The sequence below is a fragment of the Trachypithecus francoisi genome, unplaced genomic scaffold, assembly GCF_009764315.1.
Source record: "Trachypithecus francoisi isolate TF-2019V2 unplaced genomic scaffold, Tfra_2.0 Lachesis_group2, whole genome shotgun sequence".
Classification (NCBI taxonomy): Eukaryota; Metazoa; Chordata; class Mammalia; order Primates; family Cercopithecidae; genus Trachypithecus; species Trachypithecus francoisi.
In genome coordinates, this window is record NW_022681465.1 from 139203465 (window position 1) to 139221039 (window position 17575).

At 52.2% G+C, this 17575-nt stretch overlaps 2 protein-coding genes across 13 annotated transcripts in view; one reads left to right on the plus strand and one right to left on the minus strand.

Annotated features, from left to right (window-relative positions):
• Window positions 1-351: 351 nt before the first annotated feature.
• On the plus strand, window positions 352-8938 carry GPX3 (glutathione peroxidase 3). The gene is made up of 5 exons (XM_033180644.1): window positions 352-680; window positions 5267-5420; window positions 6824-6941; window positions 7363-7462; window positions 7850-8938. The coding sequence occupies exons 1-5, from the start codon at window positions 594-596 to the stop codon at window positions 8069-8071; spliced, it is 681 nt and encodes a 226-aa protein (XP_033036535.1). The 5' UTR covers window positions 352-593; the 3' UTR covers window positions 8072-8938.
• Window positions 8939-9868: 930 nt separating this feature from the next.
• TNIP1 (TNFAIP3 interacting protein 1) overlaps window positions 9869-17575 on the minus strand; it is a 59294-nt gene continuing 51587 nt past the window's right edge. For 6 of the 12 annotated variants that reach the window (XM_033180633.1, XM_033180641.1, XM_033180631.1 and 3 more), the window contains 6 exons: window positions 16656-16787; window positions 15437-15562; window positions 14860-14925; window positions 13717-13908; window positions 12239-12335; window positions 9875-10668 (listed from right to left, as the gene is read on the minus strand). In XM_033180633.1, the coding sequence (XP_033036524.1) occupies window positions 10634-10668; window positions 12239-12335; window positions 13717-13908; window positions 14860-14925; window positions 15437-15562; window positions 16656-16787 (648 nt within the window). In that variant the 3' untranslated portion in view covers window positions 9875-10633. Of the gene's footprint in view, window positions 10669-12238; window positions 12353-13716; window positions 13909-14859; window positions 14926-15436; window positions 15563-16655; window positions 16788-17575 lie in introns of all 12 variants that reach the window. The other 6 variants (XM_033180639.1, XM_033180637.1, XM_033180640.1 and 3 more) reach the window with 6 other exon arrangements.

A 17575-nucleotide genomic window follows, 5' to 3' on the forward strand; every position in this document is an offset into this window, starting at 1 on the left:
TCTGTCCCTACAGTCCCAGTGCCCTAACCAGAATGGGGTTTTCAAAATCCCAGGACACCCACTCTTTGTTTCTTAAGCACTAAACCTATAGTAAATGTTTCTGGAAGTTTAACTTCAGATCTTGCTGAAATTTTAAACCCTCAATTTCCAGAGGACCATCGCAAGGTGTTTTTAAAGCCTCGATAGGAATAAGGAATGCTTCCCAGAATGGAGACTTTCATCAGTTCTTGGGTGCTATTAGCCCCCTTGCCTTCGCGGTAACGGAGACCGCTGTGCCCGCCTCCATTCGCACTTTGGAGCCAAAAGAGGAAGGGACCGCCTCCCACGTCCACAGGGACTTGACTTCCACCTCTCTGCCCAGATTTGCTTATGTCACTGTCCCCCCGGGCCGGGGAAGCGGGAGCTGAGGGCAAGTCGCGCCCGCCCCTGAAATCCCAGCCGCCTAGCGATTGGCTGCAAGGGCCCCGGCTTGGCCGCGGATTGGTCACACCCGAGGGCTTGAAAGGTGGCTGCGAGCGCCGGACACCTCAGACGGACGGTGGCCAGGGATCAGGCAGCGACTCAGGCGACCCTGGGTGTGCCCCCAGCCCGCCATGGCCCGGCTGATGCAGGCGTCCTGCCTGCTCTCCCTGCTCGTGGCCGGCTTCCTCCCGCAGAGCCGGGGACAAGAGAAGTCGAAGGTGAGTGAGCCTCCGGGCCGGGGGCCAGGAGAACAAACCTAGCCTTTCGGTGTCCAGCGCTTAGTGCAATGCACCCCTTTTCCCAGGCTCCCCGCCAGATGGGCGATCCCCAGGTGCGAGGGACCCCCTGAACCCCTTTTGCCGCCGCCACCCCGCCCCTGACCGTCGTCGTCTCGTAGTTCCATCTGTTGGAGAGCCGAAACCTGGTGCTTCAGGCGGGCAGAATGACTAAGGGAGGAAGGTCTCTTTCCCCGAGCTCGCACTTTCTCCCCACTGCCACCTCGGGGATCGCCTTGCTACATCTATGTCACCTCCGTGCCTGAGCCGCTCCCCTTCAGTAGGACCTGAGAGGGAGGGCGTCACAGAAAAAATGCCTGGCGTCTGGGTGGGCTGTGCAAGTTCCTAGGGAGACAGACAACGAGAAAGGGGAGAGGCAGCTGGGTGAGCCTGGTCCTGAAGAACTGCTGTGGGGGGCTCTTCTAGCCCAAGAATGATACAGGCAGGTAGAAATGGCCACTTGGATTCAGGGTATTGGTAGAAGAGGCAGAGATCAGTGCTACAAAGAGCTCTGGAGTGACAGTGCAGAACACTCAGGACCCTGAGTCCTTACCTGTTCCTGGACCCCCGTTTCTCCATCTGCAGGGGGGAGTTTGGGGGTGGGAGTGCATAGGACACAATGAAGCTGACGGCCTCAGAGGGGATGCTTGGAGAAGCTGAAAAATCCACAAGCTGTTCTCTGCAATTTCCTCCTCTGGGGCAGCCTCACTACCCAGGACCCACTGTCATTAGCCTGAGGAAACCTGGTAGTTGGAGAAAGCTGGGGACTGCTAATTCAGAAGGAGAGGTAGAATTCTCTGGAGTCTCGGTCTATTTCCAGCAGGTGTGTGGCGCATACCTGGAGTGGGGATACTGAGGCCAACAGTGGGATGAGCCAGCATGCTGATCTCCTTGGACAGTGTGTACCGGGGTGGGCTCTGTAGACCTCTCTCTACCCAGGGAGTGGGAGTGGGTGGGGAAGGAGGCAGAAGCCAGGTGTAGGGATAGACGCAAAGAGAGCAATTTCTGTCTCCAAACTCCCAACACGCATAACTCACATTTTTGCAAGCTCTGAGCTTGTGTTTCTAAAATCCTCTGGGCCTTCACTTTAATTAAGATCTTATGAGTCTAGGAGTCCGTTTCCAAAATTCTATCCACTTCTCAGGAGGACCATTGCAAGCACAGGCTTCCTTTCATGTTACTCACCTCCTTTCTGTCCTCAGCCTAAATCCCATTAATCAGCCTCTCCTTGGAGTCAGTCTAAATGGATATGAAGCCACTTTGTCCAAGCCCCCTCCTTTTTATCCATCCCTGTTCATAATCCCCAACTCAGAAGGCATTTTCCAGGTCAGGAATGGGGTCGATTTTCAACATTGATGTTGGGGGTGGGCCATAGACAGGCCAGCACCATGGAGTGAGTCCCAACTTCTCAGACTGGGGAGGGTCAAAGAAGGTACAAATTGGGCCCTGCCTCAAGAAGGCTAGCGGGGAGAACCTGGACTCTATGAATAACTCATCATAGCTGTGTCTTCTCTGCAGAACTCTGGGGAGGGATAAATGGACTCAGAGAGAATAGGATGCGGATGGTCTAGAAAAGTTTTAGGGTGAGGTATAATCATATCACATACAACCAGTCAGGACTTGCTGGCTAATGAAAGCCTGGGCATGCCCATCTCTGCTCCCAAGTTCTTAGAGTTGAGATGTCTTAGCTCTGGGTTAGGACCCAACCACTCACCTCACCCCCAGCCCCAGGGTAAAGGGATAGGGTTATGGGGCATGTGGAGAATGAAATGGATGAAAGGGGACTCAGCCCCAGACAGGTGTTTGCCTCCTACCAATTCAAAGGAAGAGGCTAGGGAACAGATGGGGTCCTCCTCTTCTTGCTGCATCCCCTCCCCAGTCCAGCTTCAGACTGCCCAGGCTCCTTGTCTCTACAAAAGGACTGCAGAAGCCGGAAAGAGTGACAACTGCTGACGTGCATGGGATCCTAGTAACCGCTGGTTTCTAGGTGACTAAACCTGGCAGAGAGAATCATGGAACCACAGGCTGACAGAGTTAAAGGGCCTTTAAGACAGCCCCGAACCTGACTCCATCTTACAATGGAGGAGCCGGAGCCCCAGGAAAGGGGGTCACATGGCATCAGAGACACAGCAAAGCCCAGCACTCAGGTCTCCAGCCTCCCAGACCACTTCTCACAGCATCATATTGATAGCAGTGGTAAGATAGGAGAGGAGAAAGACACAAGACCAGCAGCCCCAGCCAGCCAGAGTCCTGGCTGAGTCCCATCATCCAACTTTCAAGCCACCAGAACTCTCCTCTCTTGCCCAGCTATGGGAGGATTGAGGCACTGTCACGGCCTCTCCCGGTTATCTCCTTCAGCCACTGTTTCAGATGCAGTGCTCTGGGATTCCATGTGCCCAGAGAAGGGAAGAGGACTCATAGAGGACTGGGTTGCAGTGATCAGTGGGGAGCACAGCTGTGGTTTCTCCACCCGTGGGCCACCTTCTGACCCCCACTATCCCTTGACATAGAATTTTGTTCCAAGAGATTCCATGCCTGTTTTGTTCTGCCAATAGATTCTCCCAACCGTTCTGGGCAGCAGCATGCTTATCTCCCTGGACAGTATATGCCCAGACAGTGAAAGTGACTTGCTCAGAGCCACGCAGCCAGCAAAAAACAGAAGCTAATGAAATAGGGTTCTCCTTGCCACACCTCCAAACTGAAACTGTGTCCAGAAGCTGGTCCTTCTGTTTACAAGCTCCCATTATTAGGACAACCTGTCATCTCTTTTTCTTCCATGTCTCGGAGTTCATTTTTGGATCATGGCAGAGTTAAAAAAGTGGACAGGCTATAGAGATGCCTGGCTTTCTGGCCACTAGACCTCTGTGGCGGTCTAGGGTGTATTTGTTGTGTCCCAGTCTGTCTGCATTTTAAGGTGGAAATGGCCCCAGCTGGAACGAGGAGCTCCAGGAGCAGGAGGAATGTTGATCTTAGGTCTTGGGCCTGCCTCCAGCACCCACCAAAAGTCACAGGGTGTAGAATATTAGACTCATGTAAAGCAGGAAGTTTGCACCAGTGCCAAGAAGAGAGCTTGCAGCTGCCAGGGAATGGCCTGGCAGAGGAAGCGCAGCCTCGCCCGGCTCAGCAGGCCTGCTTCATGACAGAGGCAGCTCTTCTGCACCCTGTGCAGGGGCCACGCCCTGCCAGCATGGATCACTCCCTTCACCTGGTCAGGGCCAGGTTCCTTGCCTCAACAGCAAGTTCTCCAGAACTGAAGAGAAGAGAGGGAGTGAATTTGCTTCTCTAACTCCAGCCACCTGTCTCTGTCCTCTCTTGGTCTATAATGCTACTTTGCATTCCATTTGTTTATTGTCTGCCCAACTTTCAAAGGATATCAAGGCCACAAAGGACCTTAAAGACCACCTTATACAATGGTTTCAAGGTTTTCCTTTCCCATCACGACCAGCCCACCTGCCAAATTGTGTCAATGATGCAATGACAGACATCCTTTCAAGGGTAGTCTCAGAGTTTTGTTGTCTGTGTCAGGGATGAGGTAGAGGCAGAGTAGGCTCATAAGCCACATCCTACTAGCCAGCAGTGAGCCCAATCCTCCCTCTCCCACTGATCATGATCCTATCAAGCCATCATGGTTGACCTGGTTGAAGAGTTGGATCGGTTCAAGGTTCTCATTTTATAAATGAGGAAACTCAGGTCCGAAGAAAAGAAAGGGCCAGTCCAAGACCACACAGGGAGTTAATGGCAGAGGGACGTGGAGCCCAGGTCTCCCAGCCCACAGTCCACTGTACTCTGTCCCTCCTTGTCCTGGAGGCTGACTGTGAGCAGCAGCTGGGGAGGGAGGAAGGCATAAGGGTCATCACCAGCCTGCTCAGACCCGGAACATTAACACCTGCAGGTATTGTTGCTTTTCCCTACCTCACCACAGCCCTTTCCCCCATGCCTGGCTCTCAATTTCTGCTTCCCTGTTTGGTAACAACAGCCTCATCTTTCCTGTCCTCCAGATTGGGAGCCTCTGAATGACCACGTCCATACTGCCTCTTCCTCCTTTCTCTTCAGTTTTTCCTTCACACTGGCCTAGTTCAGGCTCTCATCCTCAATGGCCTGGAGTATTCCAACAGCCACCCAACCAGTCTCCATCAGCCCATCCAGGAACCCAGCCATCAGCTTTAGGGCAGTCTCCCTGAGAGCCCAGTAAATATTCTGAAGTTGACATGTGATGTGGAAGTAATTAGCAAAATAAGTCATTCCCCAGGGTTCCATAGCACTCACTTATTAAGTGCTTATTAAGCACTTAAGCACTCACGTACTAAGCACTTAATAGTAAGCACCTAATAAGCACTTATTAAGTGCTTTCAAAATCATTATCTTACACATGGAATTAGGAGACCTCAGTGCTAGTCCAGTTCCAATTCTTGGTGATGATTTTGAGAAAGTCACTCTCCCTGTTGGGATCTTTCATTCTTTTGAAAATGGAGATGTCCAAGTTCCCTTCCAGCTCTAACTGCTCCTTTTATGGCCTTTCTGTGTTCCAGATGGACTGCCATGGTGGCGTGAGGGGCACCATTTACGAGTACGGAGCCCTCACCATTGATGGGGAGGAGTACATCCCCTTCAAGCAGTACACTGGCAAATACATCCTCTTTGTCAACGTGGCCACCTACTGAGGCCTGACGGGCCAGTACATTGGTAAGAGCCCACCCTTCCTCCCTGCTTTATTTGGGGCTGTATGGCATATTTCAATCACAGGATCTTTTCTGGTGCACAGGGGGAAGGGTGATGGCAATCATGAGAGTCCAAGCTCCTTTTCCCAGCTCCACCGTGTTCCGTGGTTTTGTGAAGATGATTATATATGCCTGAGGTCTGATTGCCTTTGGACATGTTCTAGGAGATTCCCAGTTATCCATCTTCATCTCTGGGCACCTCAACCACCCTAAAGGCAGAGGGATGGAGATTAGGTTTGTGATTAGAGCTCCCTTTGGCTGGAGCATGAGATGATAACTGGAGCTCCATCTTGCTGAGAATGTCTCATTTTCCCTCAGCCCCATCTGCTTTGGTGCTTCTCTTGGCAGCTCTCTGGAAAGCAGGCAAATTGCCTCGAGGCCCCAGAGTGTATGCGTGTAGTGGGATGAAGGGGCAGGCTACACTTCTAATGCCCATTCTAAAATAAACTTTGAAGATGATCTAGTTTAGCCTTCCCCTCTTCTCAATTTACAGATAGGAAACCAAGACTCAGAGTGAAGACACAACTTAAGCAGAGTCACAAAGCTATTAGTGGCGGAAATGAGGCATTTGGCCCAGGTTTCATGATCTCCTGATATGCTTACTCCTTTCTCCCTAGCTGGGGTAGAATACAGAGGCTAGGGGAACAGGCAACCAAAGGCAGGTGACAGCACCCAGGGGAAAACGCTTTGGGGCTGAGCAGTCTGCTGGCAGGGGGTCAGGGAGGCAAGGACAATTTGACTCTCCATGCTCTGCCTGGCAATCAGGCGAATTCCCATAAGTGGAAGGACGGCGGTCGCGTGGTCCAGTGGCTGTGAGTGCTCTATCTAGGACGCTTCTCTCTAGCCTTGGAATAGAGCACAGTGCGTTTGGGCAAGAGATGGGCTGGGTGCTGCTGCAAAAGAGACCAGGGGACACTGAGGAAACTGGGGAGCTGGGCCAGGGCCTCATCTGTGTTCCTGATTTGCCAAAGATTATGGGAGGGTTGTAACCTCACCCCAAAGAAGGTCTCTGCCTTGTATCCAGGGATGTATAGTTCTTGCTCCAGGAAACTCAATCCTGAGGGCCCTGAATGAGTGCTCCAACTGGCCCAGGTGGAGGGCCTTGGCAACGGGCAGGTGACTGACAGCTGATTTGAGGAAGGGTATTATTCTTTTCCCCCAAACCTTCAATCCATCCAGATTAGAGTCAAGAGGATAGGACCTGAGTCCCAGCAATGCTGTGAACTCACTGGTGATCTTGGGCAAGTCCCTCCCTTTCTCAGGCCTCAGTAGTTCCAGCGGCACAGCAGGTGAGCTGGGGGAGTGGTGTGGATGAGACAGGGCTCCTTGCCAGGATACTCCCATGTCTGCTCTTTCTCTTTGGCCCAGAACTGAATGCACTACAGGAAGAGCTTGCACCATTCGGTCTGGTCATTCTCGGCTTTCCCTGCAACCAATTTGGAAAACAGGAACCAGGCGAGAACTCAGAGATCCTTCCCAGCCTCAAGTGAGTGCTCACTCAGCATCCTAAGAAAGCACCTCTCACATGACCCATGTGTCTTGTATCAACCCCAATTTATGGTGAACATTTATCAGCCACCAAGAACCACTCTCCTCTTCTAGGATCCCCAGTCAAATGAGGGAATGGAAGGGAAGGGACAAAAGAGGGAAAAGGACAGACGTGACTAGTTGTGATGTGCATCTGCGGGGAGCACCGAGGTGGGGGGACACTGAAAAGGGACCAGGCTGGAAAGGAAGACCGCGGACTCACATTATGCCTACACCCAGTGCACACTCACTGGCTCCTGCTTCCCACTGCGGAATAAATCCAGACCCCCAACACCCCCCTCCCCTGTTCTGTCCTTTCCTCTCATTTCTGAGTCCTGTGCCCACCTCCTTGGAACCCACCTAAGAACATTCCTCAACAGGTATGTCCGACCAGGTGGAGGCTTTGTCCCTAATTTCCAGCTCTTTGAGAAAGGGGATGTGAATGGAGAGAAAGAGCAGAAATTCTACACTTTCCTAAAGGTGAGTGAGCTCCCACCTGTGTTGGCTGGGACTGCAGCCCCTCTTGGCTCCAGTCCACACCGTGAAGGCCCATGCCACCTCCCCTGCCCCTGGGCTCTTGGGGAATTTCTTGGTATCTGTTGTTCCAGCTAGAGGGCTCTGCAGACCCTGATTAGGGTCTCATTGGCCCATTTTACAGGAAAGGCCCAGAAAGAGGACCCAGAGTGAACATACTAAGGGTTTCACAATCTTCTAGAGCCACAGCTGGCACTGGCAGTCAGTCTTCTAACTCCCAAACTGGAGGTCTTTTCTCAGGGCCAGGCTGTTCTCCCACCCCAGGAAGATCTAGGAAGGAAGAGGGTCAAGTGGCCTCAAGCAAGGCTGACACTCCTCTCATCCCTGCTCCAGAACTCCTGTCCTCCCACCTCGGAGCTCCTGGGTACATCTGACCGCCTCTTTTGGGAACCCATGAAGGTCCACGACATCCGCTGGAACTTTGAGAAGTTCCTGGTGGGGCCAGATGGTATACCTATCATGCGCTGGCACCACCGGACCACGATCAGCAATGTCAAGATGGACATCCTGTCCTACATGAGGCGGCAGGCAGCCCTGGGGCTCAAGAGGAAGTAACTGAAGGCTGTCTCATCCCGTGTCCACCATGTAGGGGAGGGACTTTGTTCAGGAAGGAATCCGTGTCTCCAACCACACTATCTACCCACCACAGACCCCTTTCCTATCACTCAAGGCCCCAGCCTGGCACAAATGGATGCATACAGTTCTGTGTCTGTACTGCCAGGCATGTGAGTGTGGGTGCATGTGGGTGTTTACACACAGGCCTACAGGTGTGCGTGACTGTGTGTGTGTATGGGTGTACAGCCACATGTCTACCTATGTGTCTTTCTGGGAATGTGTACCATCTGTGTGCCTGCAGCTGTGTAATGCTGGAGAATAACCACCCTTTCTCTCCAGTTCTCCATTCCAATGATAATAGTTCACTTACACCTAAACCCAAAGGAAAAACCAGCTCTAGGTCCAATTGTTCTGCTCTAATCGATACCTCAACCTTGGGGCCAGCATCTCCCACTGCCTCCAAATATTAGTAACTACCACTGACGTCCCCAGAAGTTTCTGGGTCTACCACACTGCCCAATCCCCAACTCCTCCTTCCTGAAGGGCCCTCCCAAGGCTACATCCCCAGCCCACAGTTCTCCCTGAGATAGATCAACCTCCCTGAGATCAGCCAAGGCAGATGTGAGAGCAAGGGCCACGTCCCCCATGTCAGGGGTGGCATCTTCATGAGGGGGGGGCCCAAAGCCCTTGTGGGTGGACCTCCCCTGAGCCTGTCTGAGGGGCCAGCTCTTAGTGCATTCAGGCTAAGGCCCCTGGGCAGGGATGCCACCCCTGCTCCTTCAGAGGATGTGCCCTCTCCCCTCACTGGTCCATTGGCATGAGACTCACCCCCTGTCTGCCCAGTAAAAGCCTTTCTGCAGCAGCTGAGCCTACTGTGTGTGTTGCTTCTTCAATGGTGGCTGCTCCCGCCTGGGTGGGGAGTGAGGAGGAGAAGGTGGGGCCGGGTAAAGTGGGGAGGATGAGAAAAGAACAAATACAACAACAAAAACTTTTTACAGTCGGTGCAAAGGTAACTGCGGTTTTCGCCATATGGCAAAATCCAAGGCTACCTCCCTACCCCACAATTCTCCGAGATCAGCCAAGGCAGAGTGCAAGGGCCACATAGCCCTGTCAGGGGTGACATCTTCATGAGGGAGGCCCCCCCCCCCCGCTACAAAAATGGGGCAAAAATCACAATTACTTTTGCAACAACCTAATAGCTGGGTGCAGTGGTGCACTCCTATAGCCCCAGCTACTTGGGAGGCTGATGTGGGATTTTGAGGCTATAGTGCGCCATGACTGAGTCTGAATAGCCACTGCACTCCAACCTGGGCAACATAGTGAGACTGTCTCTTAAAAAAAAAAAAAAGAAATCAGAGAATGCTTTGCTTTGGGTCTCTGCTTTTGGCTCCTACCTTGGCCCACTCTGCTTCTGTCACTCAGCATTGGGAGTTTATAAAACCAGTTCTGATCTACTCTCATTCCCTCCCACAGTTCTTCAAGTCATTTAAGGTTAAGATGAGGTTCTGTTTGACAGATGAGGAAACTGAGGCTCACAGAAGGGCCACGCCTTGCCCCAGGTCTCCTGACGAGTGAGGGGCAGGACTGGAACTTAAGCCCAAGTCCCCTGAGTCCTGGCCTAGGCTCCTTCGACTGCCCCTGGCTGCCCTACCCTCAGGGAGGCCCTGATATGTCACCATTACTCTTGAGTAATGGTGACCCTCTCAGGGAAAGGAAGAAAAGGGAACAGAAGGAGGCATCCAGGAAAGCAGGGGGTTGATAGGGGAACATTAGTGCATAAATGAACATGAGTCAGAATGTTGATCTTCAACTTGGATTTATGTCCATGATTCGTGCAAATAGCTATCCAGGGATGGACAGCCACCCTAATCTGGGCTTCTGGCACCACAGGCCTCCAGCTGCAGGGTCCAGGGTCTGAACCTCAGGGCCTGGCAGCTTCAGGCTGGGGCCCCTCATCGGACCTGGCTGGCATGACCTTCTCCCATCTGCGATGGCTTCAGCAAGGCTACTGTGAGTGGAGGTGGTGAAGGCCCCACAGCCAGAACATCCATCATTCTCTTCTGTTCCGAAAATAAACCCACACTTCCCACAGCTCCTCACAGAGGGGTAGGGGTGTGCATGGGGCAGGTTCTGCTAGAGCTTGAAGCAAAAATTAAACACACACACAAACTGGTCATGGCACCAGAGGGCCTGAAACCATTTCTGGGAGATTTTGAAGGAAGGGGATCTTGACTGCACCCCACTCTTAGGATTGCTGCTCCTGGAGGCTTCTGCAACAGATGGCAGGTCAAAGCCGGATGAGGCCTCTCTCCACTCAGCAGCAGGGAAGTGAGTTTTTCCCAGTCACTCCCATCAGAGTACACATGAAAGCCTTCTGGGTGGAGCCTCCCCAGTCTTGTAAACAGCTCAGTTCAGGGACTGGTGTACAAGCTGGCCACCCATCTCAGCCTCTCATCCAGCTGAGGCTCTGGCCACACCGTGCAAGTGGCTTCTAGTTTTTCGGCAATCTGAGGTCAGCTGGCTCTGCAAGATGAAGGTGGAGCCAAATGACACAATCTGGTCTCACTGAGGCCCCTCACGGTCATTTTTTGGAGACTCTAAATAAACAAAAATTTTGAGGACTTCATGATTATCTGGTAGAGTGAGTTTCAAAATCTCTTATGGAATGCAATACGGGAACAGTGAAAATAACAGCTAGGGTTACTGGGTGCTACCAAGTGCCAGGGCTAAGTGCCTTAGGTACGCTGGTCATGTAATCTTCCCCCAGCCCTACGAAGAAGGCAGGTTATTATCCCATTGTAGAAGAGGGAACTGGGACACTAAGAGGTTTTGAATGACTTGCTCATAGTTCCAGGTCCAGGAAGTAGTGGGGCTAGGATTTGAACCCAATCTGGCTCCAGACCCCGGAAGTGGAGCAGTTCTGGGGAGGGAGCCCCTCCCATTAAACCAACCTCTACCACTCATCAAAGCAGCCTCTAAGGGGCTCACTGAACTCGTAGGGCTCTTCAGGGAAAAACAGAAAATGACTGAGCAGTCCAATCCTTTCTTCCAAACACCAAATCCTCCAAATCACAACCCCTCCAAGGTATCCATCCCATGGCCTCTACTCACACACCTTCTGCAAAGGGACACTCGCTACCTCCCAGAGCTGGCTCCATTTCTGCACAACTGTGTCCCTTAGAAAGTTCCTCTTCATGCTGCGATGGACTTGACCTCCCTGTCATTCCCACCCACTAGTTATAATTGTGTTCCCAGAAGTCCCACAGGCGAGGCAGTGCCTTGTGCCCCATGAGAGCTCTGCAGGGAGCGATGGCAGTCGCTAAGGTCCCAGTCTTTTGACGAGTGGACACAGCTCCAGGTCCTTCAGCCTTTCATGGTGGACACCATGGTCAGGGGAGCTTTTCAAACAGAAATATGGCCATACCACTCTGCTATAAAAATGTCCAGTGACTACACATTATGCTGAGGATAAGACCCAGGCCTCCCACCATGCTCTGCAGGCCTGCACGGTCAGGGCCTGGCTACACCCCGAACCCTGCATTGCCCCTCTCTTTCCCCACCTTGTTCTTGGCTCCAGCCACACTGGTCTTCCCTCTGATCCTCAAATCGGCTCCCCTACTTCCCCTCCTCCCACCAAGGCCTCTGCATTTGTCATGTTCTCTGCAAAAGCATGACACTGCTACCTCTCCACCTAACTAGTGCCACTCATTCTGAGAGTCTCAACTCAAATGCTGCCGCCTCTGGGAAGCTCTCCTAAGCCCCCAGTCTAGGTCGGCTTCCTCTGCTATCTTCTCCCACAGAAACCTGCTCTTCTTCCTTTAGGGCACTCGAGTGTAGCCTGTCTGTGTGGTGTCTGTTTAGTCATTTCTGCCTCCCTCATTAGACATTATGCTGTATAACAGCAAGGACTGTATCTGCTTCTGTTCTCTTGGCATCCGTAGCACCTAGCACACAATGCCTGGCATTTAGATAATGCACTAGAATGAACGGTTTCAGCCCCCTTCCCTCTGTGGCTGCCATCGCTCTCCATTCAACACTGTTTTGAAAAGCTGGGCCTCTCCTCCACCAAGATCAGAAAGTAACAACATCACCCCAGACTTAGGCAATGCTGGCAGATGAGACGTTATCTCCCCCAGGAAGGACCAAGACTCAGGACTAGGGGCTCACCTGGTTCTGTAGGCCTGGCCGTGGGAGAGTCCATCATTTGGGAGCTCTGATTTGGATTTCGAACCCCTCCACAGGGTAGACGCCAGGTGTATTCCGGCTGCGACAAAACTGGTGCTTAATAATCAATAACCATACCCGAAAATTACAATAGCACCTACTGTGCCAGGGCAATACTAAATCTATATTAGTCTAGTATAAGTGAATCTTTATAACAACCCAGGCTGGCACTCCCATTTCACAGGTAATAATCTGAGGCTCAGAGGGGATAACTTGCTGAAAGTCATCCAGCAAGGAGAATGGCTAAGCTTGGATTTGAATCCAGGTCTTTCTAAATCCAGAGCCAATCTCTTAAGTGCTGTACTATACTCTGGTGTTTAAAGATGTGTACCAAGAATGTTCATATGGGAGAAGCTGAAAAGGAGGCCAGCCAGGAGGTTTCTGTAATGGTCTAGGGGAAAGCTGGGATGCCTAAGGTGGGGCTGTGGCAGAGGACTGGGGAAAATGGGACAAGCAACAGCAGATCTTTGGAGGAAGAATGATAAGAAGGGAAAAGAGGCCACGTGCAGTGGCTCACGTCTGTAATCCTAGCACTTTGGGAGGCCGAGACAGGTGGATCACCTGAGGTCAGGAGTTCGAGACCAGCCTGGCCAACATGGAGAAACCCCGTCTCTACCAAAAATACAAAAAATTAGCCAGGTGTGGTGGTGCATGCCTGTAATCCCAGCTACTCGGGAGGCTGAGGCAGGAGAATAGCTTGAACCTGGGAGGCAGAGGTTGCAATGAGCCGAGATCACGTCACTGCACTCCAGCATGGGCAAAGAAGAGTGAAACTCTATCTCAAAAAAAAAAAAGAAAATAAAATAAAATAAAGAGAGACAGGAGAGGAGGAAAGGAGGGGAGGGGAGGGGAGGGGACAGGAGGGGACAGGATGGGACAGGAGGGGAGGGGAGAGGAGGGAAGATGAGGGGAAGGAGGGGAGTGGAGAGAAAAGGGAAGGAAAGAGAGAGAAACATGGTGAGGCTCTGGAACCTGGTTACATGCGGAGGCAGGAGAATCGCGTGAACCCGGGAGGCGGAGCTTGCAGTGAGCTGAGATCCGGCCACTGCACTCCAGCCTGGGCGACAGAGCGAGACTCCGTCTCGAAAAAAAAAAAAAAAAAGAAAAAGCAAACCCAAACTCTGATACCCCTGGCCTGGGGCCTGGAGGGAGTCCTCCTTCCTACCCTGCACTCTTACTCAGCCTTCTCTGCCCCACACCAGTGACCCTGAACAGCTGTGGGGCAGTCCTGCGGGATCGTGGCCAGATCCCTGCCCCTGGGTAGCAGGCCAGAGCCAGGCCCTGGATACCCACCTGCCACCATGGTGCCGTTTAGTTCAGAAGGATGCAGTTTCTGACCCCCTCACTTAGCCTTCCTCTCTGGAAGGTGTCTGGGGCAGCCTCTGTGTGTGCCCTGGAGCAAGGGAGGGACACAGACTCACCAGATGGAAGAGGCGGGAGTTGGGGAGTGGGGGCGGGTGCTCCATGGCCATGGGGGGAGGTGGGTAGCGGATCTGGGACCAGTCTTCAAAGCCATGGTGTGGCACCATGGCTGGCATAGGCGGGTAAACATAGGGGTAGGCCCCGCAGAGATGTTCCGGGTGGGGCTCCACGTGGTAGCGCTCTCCCGAGGCCTGCAAGAAAGGCTCACATCTGGCTTTGGCCTGTAACAGGCTGTACGGGACACCCACCTCATCACCCTCTCTCTAATTAGAACGTTAGCTCTCTGAAGGCTAGCAGGCTAGGTACCAAAGGCTGGTACGTGGTCATGAAAGGCTGCAACATGGGTACAGAAATCTGGATACATGGGTATAGAAGGCTGGATATATGAGCATGGAAGGCTGCATGGGCATGGAAGGCTAGGTACATATGCATGGAAGGTTGTGACATAGGCACAGAAGGCTGGTACATGGGCACGGAAGGCTGGTACATGGGCATGGAAGGCTGGTACATGGGCACAGAAGGCTGGTACATGGGCATGGAAGGCTGGTACATGGACACGGATGTCTGGGTACATGGGCATGGAAGGCTGGGCACATGGGCATGGGAGGCCGGGCACATGGACACAGAAGGCTCATACACGGGCATGGAAGGCTGGTAAATGGACAAAGAAGGCTGGGCACATGGGCACGGAAGGCTGGTACATGGAAATGGAAGGCTGGGCACATGGGCATGGAAGGCTTGTACATGGACACAGAAGGCTGGGCATGGGCAAAAAAGGCTGGTACATGGCACGGAGGGCTGGTACATGGGCACAGAAAGTTGGATACATGGGCATGGAAGGCTCATATATGGGCACAGAAAGTGGGTACATGGACACGGAACGCTCATACACGGCCAAAGAAGGCTAGTCACATGGGCACGGAAGGGTGCTACCTGGACACAGAATGTCAACACCGATGACAGCTAATGCATCGTAAGACTGTCTCTATACCAATACTGCTCTAAGGCTCTTCCTGTATTACTCATCAGTTAGTTAGCAAAGAATGTCCCCACGCCCGTGCACACACCGTGCGCCCATCAGGCTAGCTCCCTGAGGAAGGTGAGATGATGTCCGTGCTGCCACCTCCCTCAGGCCTCCTCACCTTTGCTTTCCTCTTCTGCTGTCTGTTGGCTTCTCTTGCCTTCTCCTCATCTTTGAATGCTTTTAGCTGAGAGAAGGGAGGGAGAAAAGACTGTCGGCAAGGTGGTTTCTGGCCAGGCCCGGATCCAGGGCCTGACCAGCGGAGAGCACTGCCCGGCTGATGCTTCCCTCTGGGCCACCATGCGTGGGCCAGCCCCGGGAAAGGGTCCTGAGGGCCGAGCGCAGCCCAGGCTGTTGCTGCAGGCCACCTGCTCATCACAGTGGTCTGTGCGCAGGTCAAGAGGGTTCGCGTGAACCTCGCTGCTTCTGTGCTAACATCTTTTAATTCCATTCTGGGACAGTAAAGCCCTAGAACTGACTGTGGAAAGTCAGAGGTAGAGGTATCTTAGAGTAAACCTCGTCATTGTACAAAGCAAGAGTCAGAGAGGGGAAGGGCCTTGCCGAGGTCAAATATGATTGCAGAGCTGGAGAGAAGCAGTGAGTGTCCCGACATCCAGCCTCACCAGGGCCCTCCAATCCATACCCCCTCTCCCAAGGAGGACAGGCCAGTCGCCCTTCCTGGGTCCAGTCACTCTCACCTGGGCGTTCGACAGGGTGACCTGGGCCTGCAGCTTCTCCACTTGCTTCTTCAGCTCTTCCTTCTCCTCATTCATGCGCTCACGATCACTGCGCTCTCTCTGGAAGTCCTCCTCGAAGATCTTCACCTGGTGTGGAGGGAGGAGGAAGAGAGGGAGGGGGATGGTTCTGAGTGGGGATTTCTCCTCAGGCCCAGACTCCCATGCGTCCTGCTGGGGTCACAGATGGCAGAGCTGGGGGTCGCCATGGAGAGTGGGACAGGTACACCTCCAGCCCCCACCTTAACTTCAAACAGAGTAGTTCTGTGTCCCTCTATTTTACATTCTGGGCCCCAAGGTAGGACTTTATTTGAACAAAGGATATACGGCTTTAAAAACAAGGTTGAAAGCCATCAACCAGTACAATCCTTTCACTCCGCTGAGAACCACAGGGGCAGTGACCACAGAACTAGAGTTTGGTGGAGACCGGAGTTTGGATCTGCTGGCCCTGAGGGTAGAGACCCTACAAACTCTGCTAGGGCTCCGGGGTGCCCCGGCAGAGGTAGGTTGGGTGGGGCCTGCCTCTGTCTCTTAGCCTGTAGTTTCACATGCTTAGTGCAGATCAGCTGAGACACTGGCTAGGTTCAAGGCGGTTTAGGAGGATCAGAAGCATAGGATTAAATAGCACGGAGACAATGGGAGAGCCACAGCCTTTTCATTTCCTTTCACCCCAATCCTTCTGTGTCCCTCAGGTCTAGTAGGTCTTTAATACCATTCTAGTACCTGCCAATCTCCTTTAAATAAAGGGGAAAAGAACTCCACTTCAGAGTCTTCATCTGGCAAGAGTATCTGGCTAGAGTTTAACAACATTGTTTTGTTTTTATTGCGTTTATCTCTTACAGTTACTTTCTACTTGTGACAAATAATGTTTTTCCATTTACAGCAGTGATATACAGTTCCCTTTTAAGTTCATTTATTTAGAATGTATTTTTTAAATACTAGGTAAATGATAGCACGTGTGGGGCACAGAGATGGCTAAATCATAAAGGTGGTAGAGGAATGACTTAAGCTAGGGCTATGGTGCTGGAAAGGATAAACCTAGAGCCAGACGGGGGCCCTGGCCAATGGCCAGAAAGTGGATTACTAATTACAAGTTCCACGCGATTCCAAGCCGTCTGGGCCCTCAGGAAAGCTCCAGCTCCCACTGAGCACCTCGCACCTGATTTCCTCCCGGAAGCCTCACCTGCTGTTTCAGCAACTCATTCTGCGTGACCAGTTCCTGTTTCCTTAGGAGGGCCCCTGCTCCTTCTGGGCTACCAAATGCTGTTGGTGGAGAGGATGGTGGGGTTTGGATGCTCAGTGCTTCCTCCAGGGCCTGGAATCAAGGAGAGAAAAGATGGGACCATCAGCAGGAACCCCTGGAAATCAGGGCCCTTTGAAGGGGTCATCCTCAGGGACCTCCTTCCTAATAATAATGACACTAATAATAGCCACCACCATTAATGGCACTGTGCAGAAGATCCAGTGAAATATGTGTAGAATGCTAATCAGTAGGGTAGCACTGGATCTTCTGCACAGTGCCATGAAGAAAAGTCTATGATCATCATCCTCATTTTACAGATGTGAAAACCGAGGCTCAGAGACCTGAAGGGACTTGTCCAAGGTCACACAGTTAGTAAGTGGCAGAGCACAGACTCAAGCTCAGCACATGCTCTTACCCAGCAGGCTAAACTGGTTGTCATGTAGAAGGGGAAATCTCCCCTTCCCTGAACAGGTGTGGCTCAATTCTTAGCATCCAGACCTAGAAGGAAGATTAAGTCCTCCGGGGGAAGCTTGAGCCTCCCCAACAGCTGGCCTGCCCTGAGATTCTTCAGCTTCAGCAACCCATCCCCATCCAAACCACCCCTTCCATCCCCAACACTTCTGTATGTAGAGAAGACTGGATTTAATTTCTACTTAGTTAATATTTTCCCTTTCTAACCCTGAGAGTGGGCTGAAGTATCACCAGATAACATTCTGAAGATTAAAAAAAGTACTCAATCTATCAGGTTCACAAAATACTTTTCTTTATATAAACAGTGTGCTCACATCTCCTTAAAGGTTTCAGTTAACCATGTTTCCCCTTGAACTCTGTTAACATGTTACTCAGAACTCTGGAACACG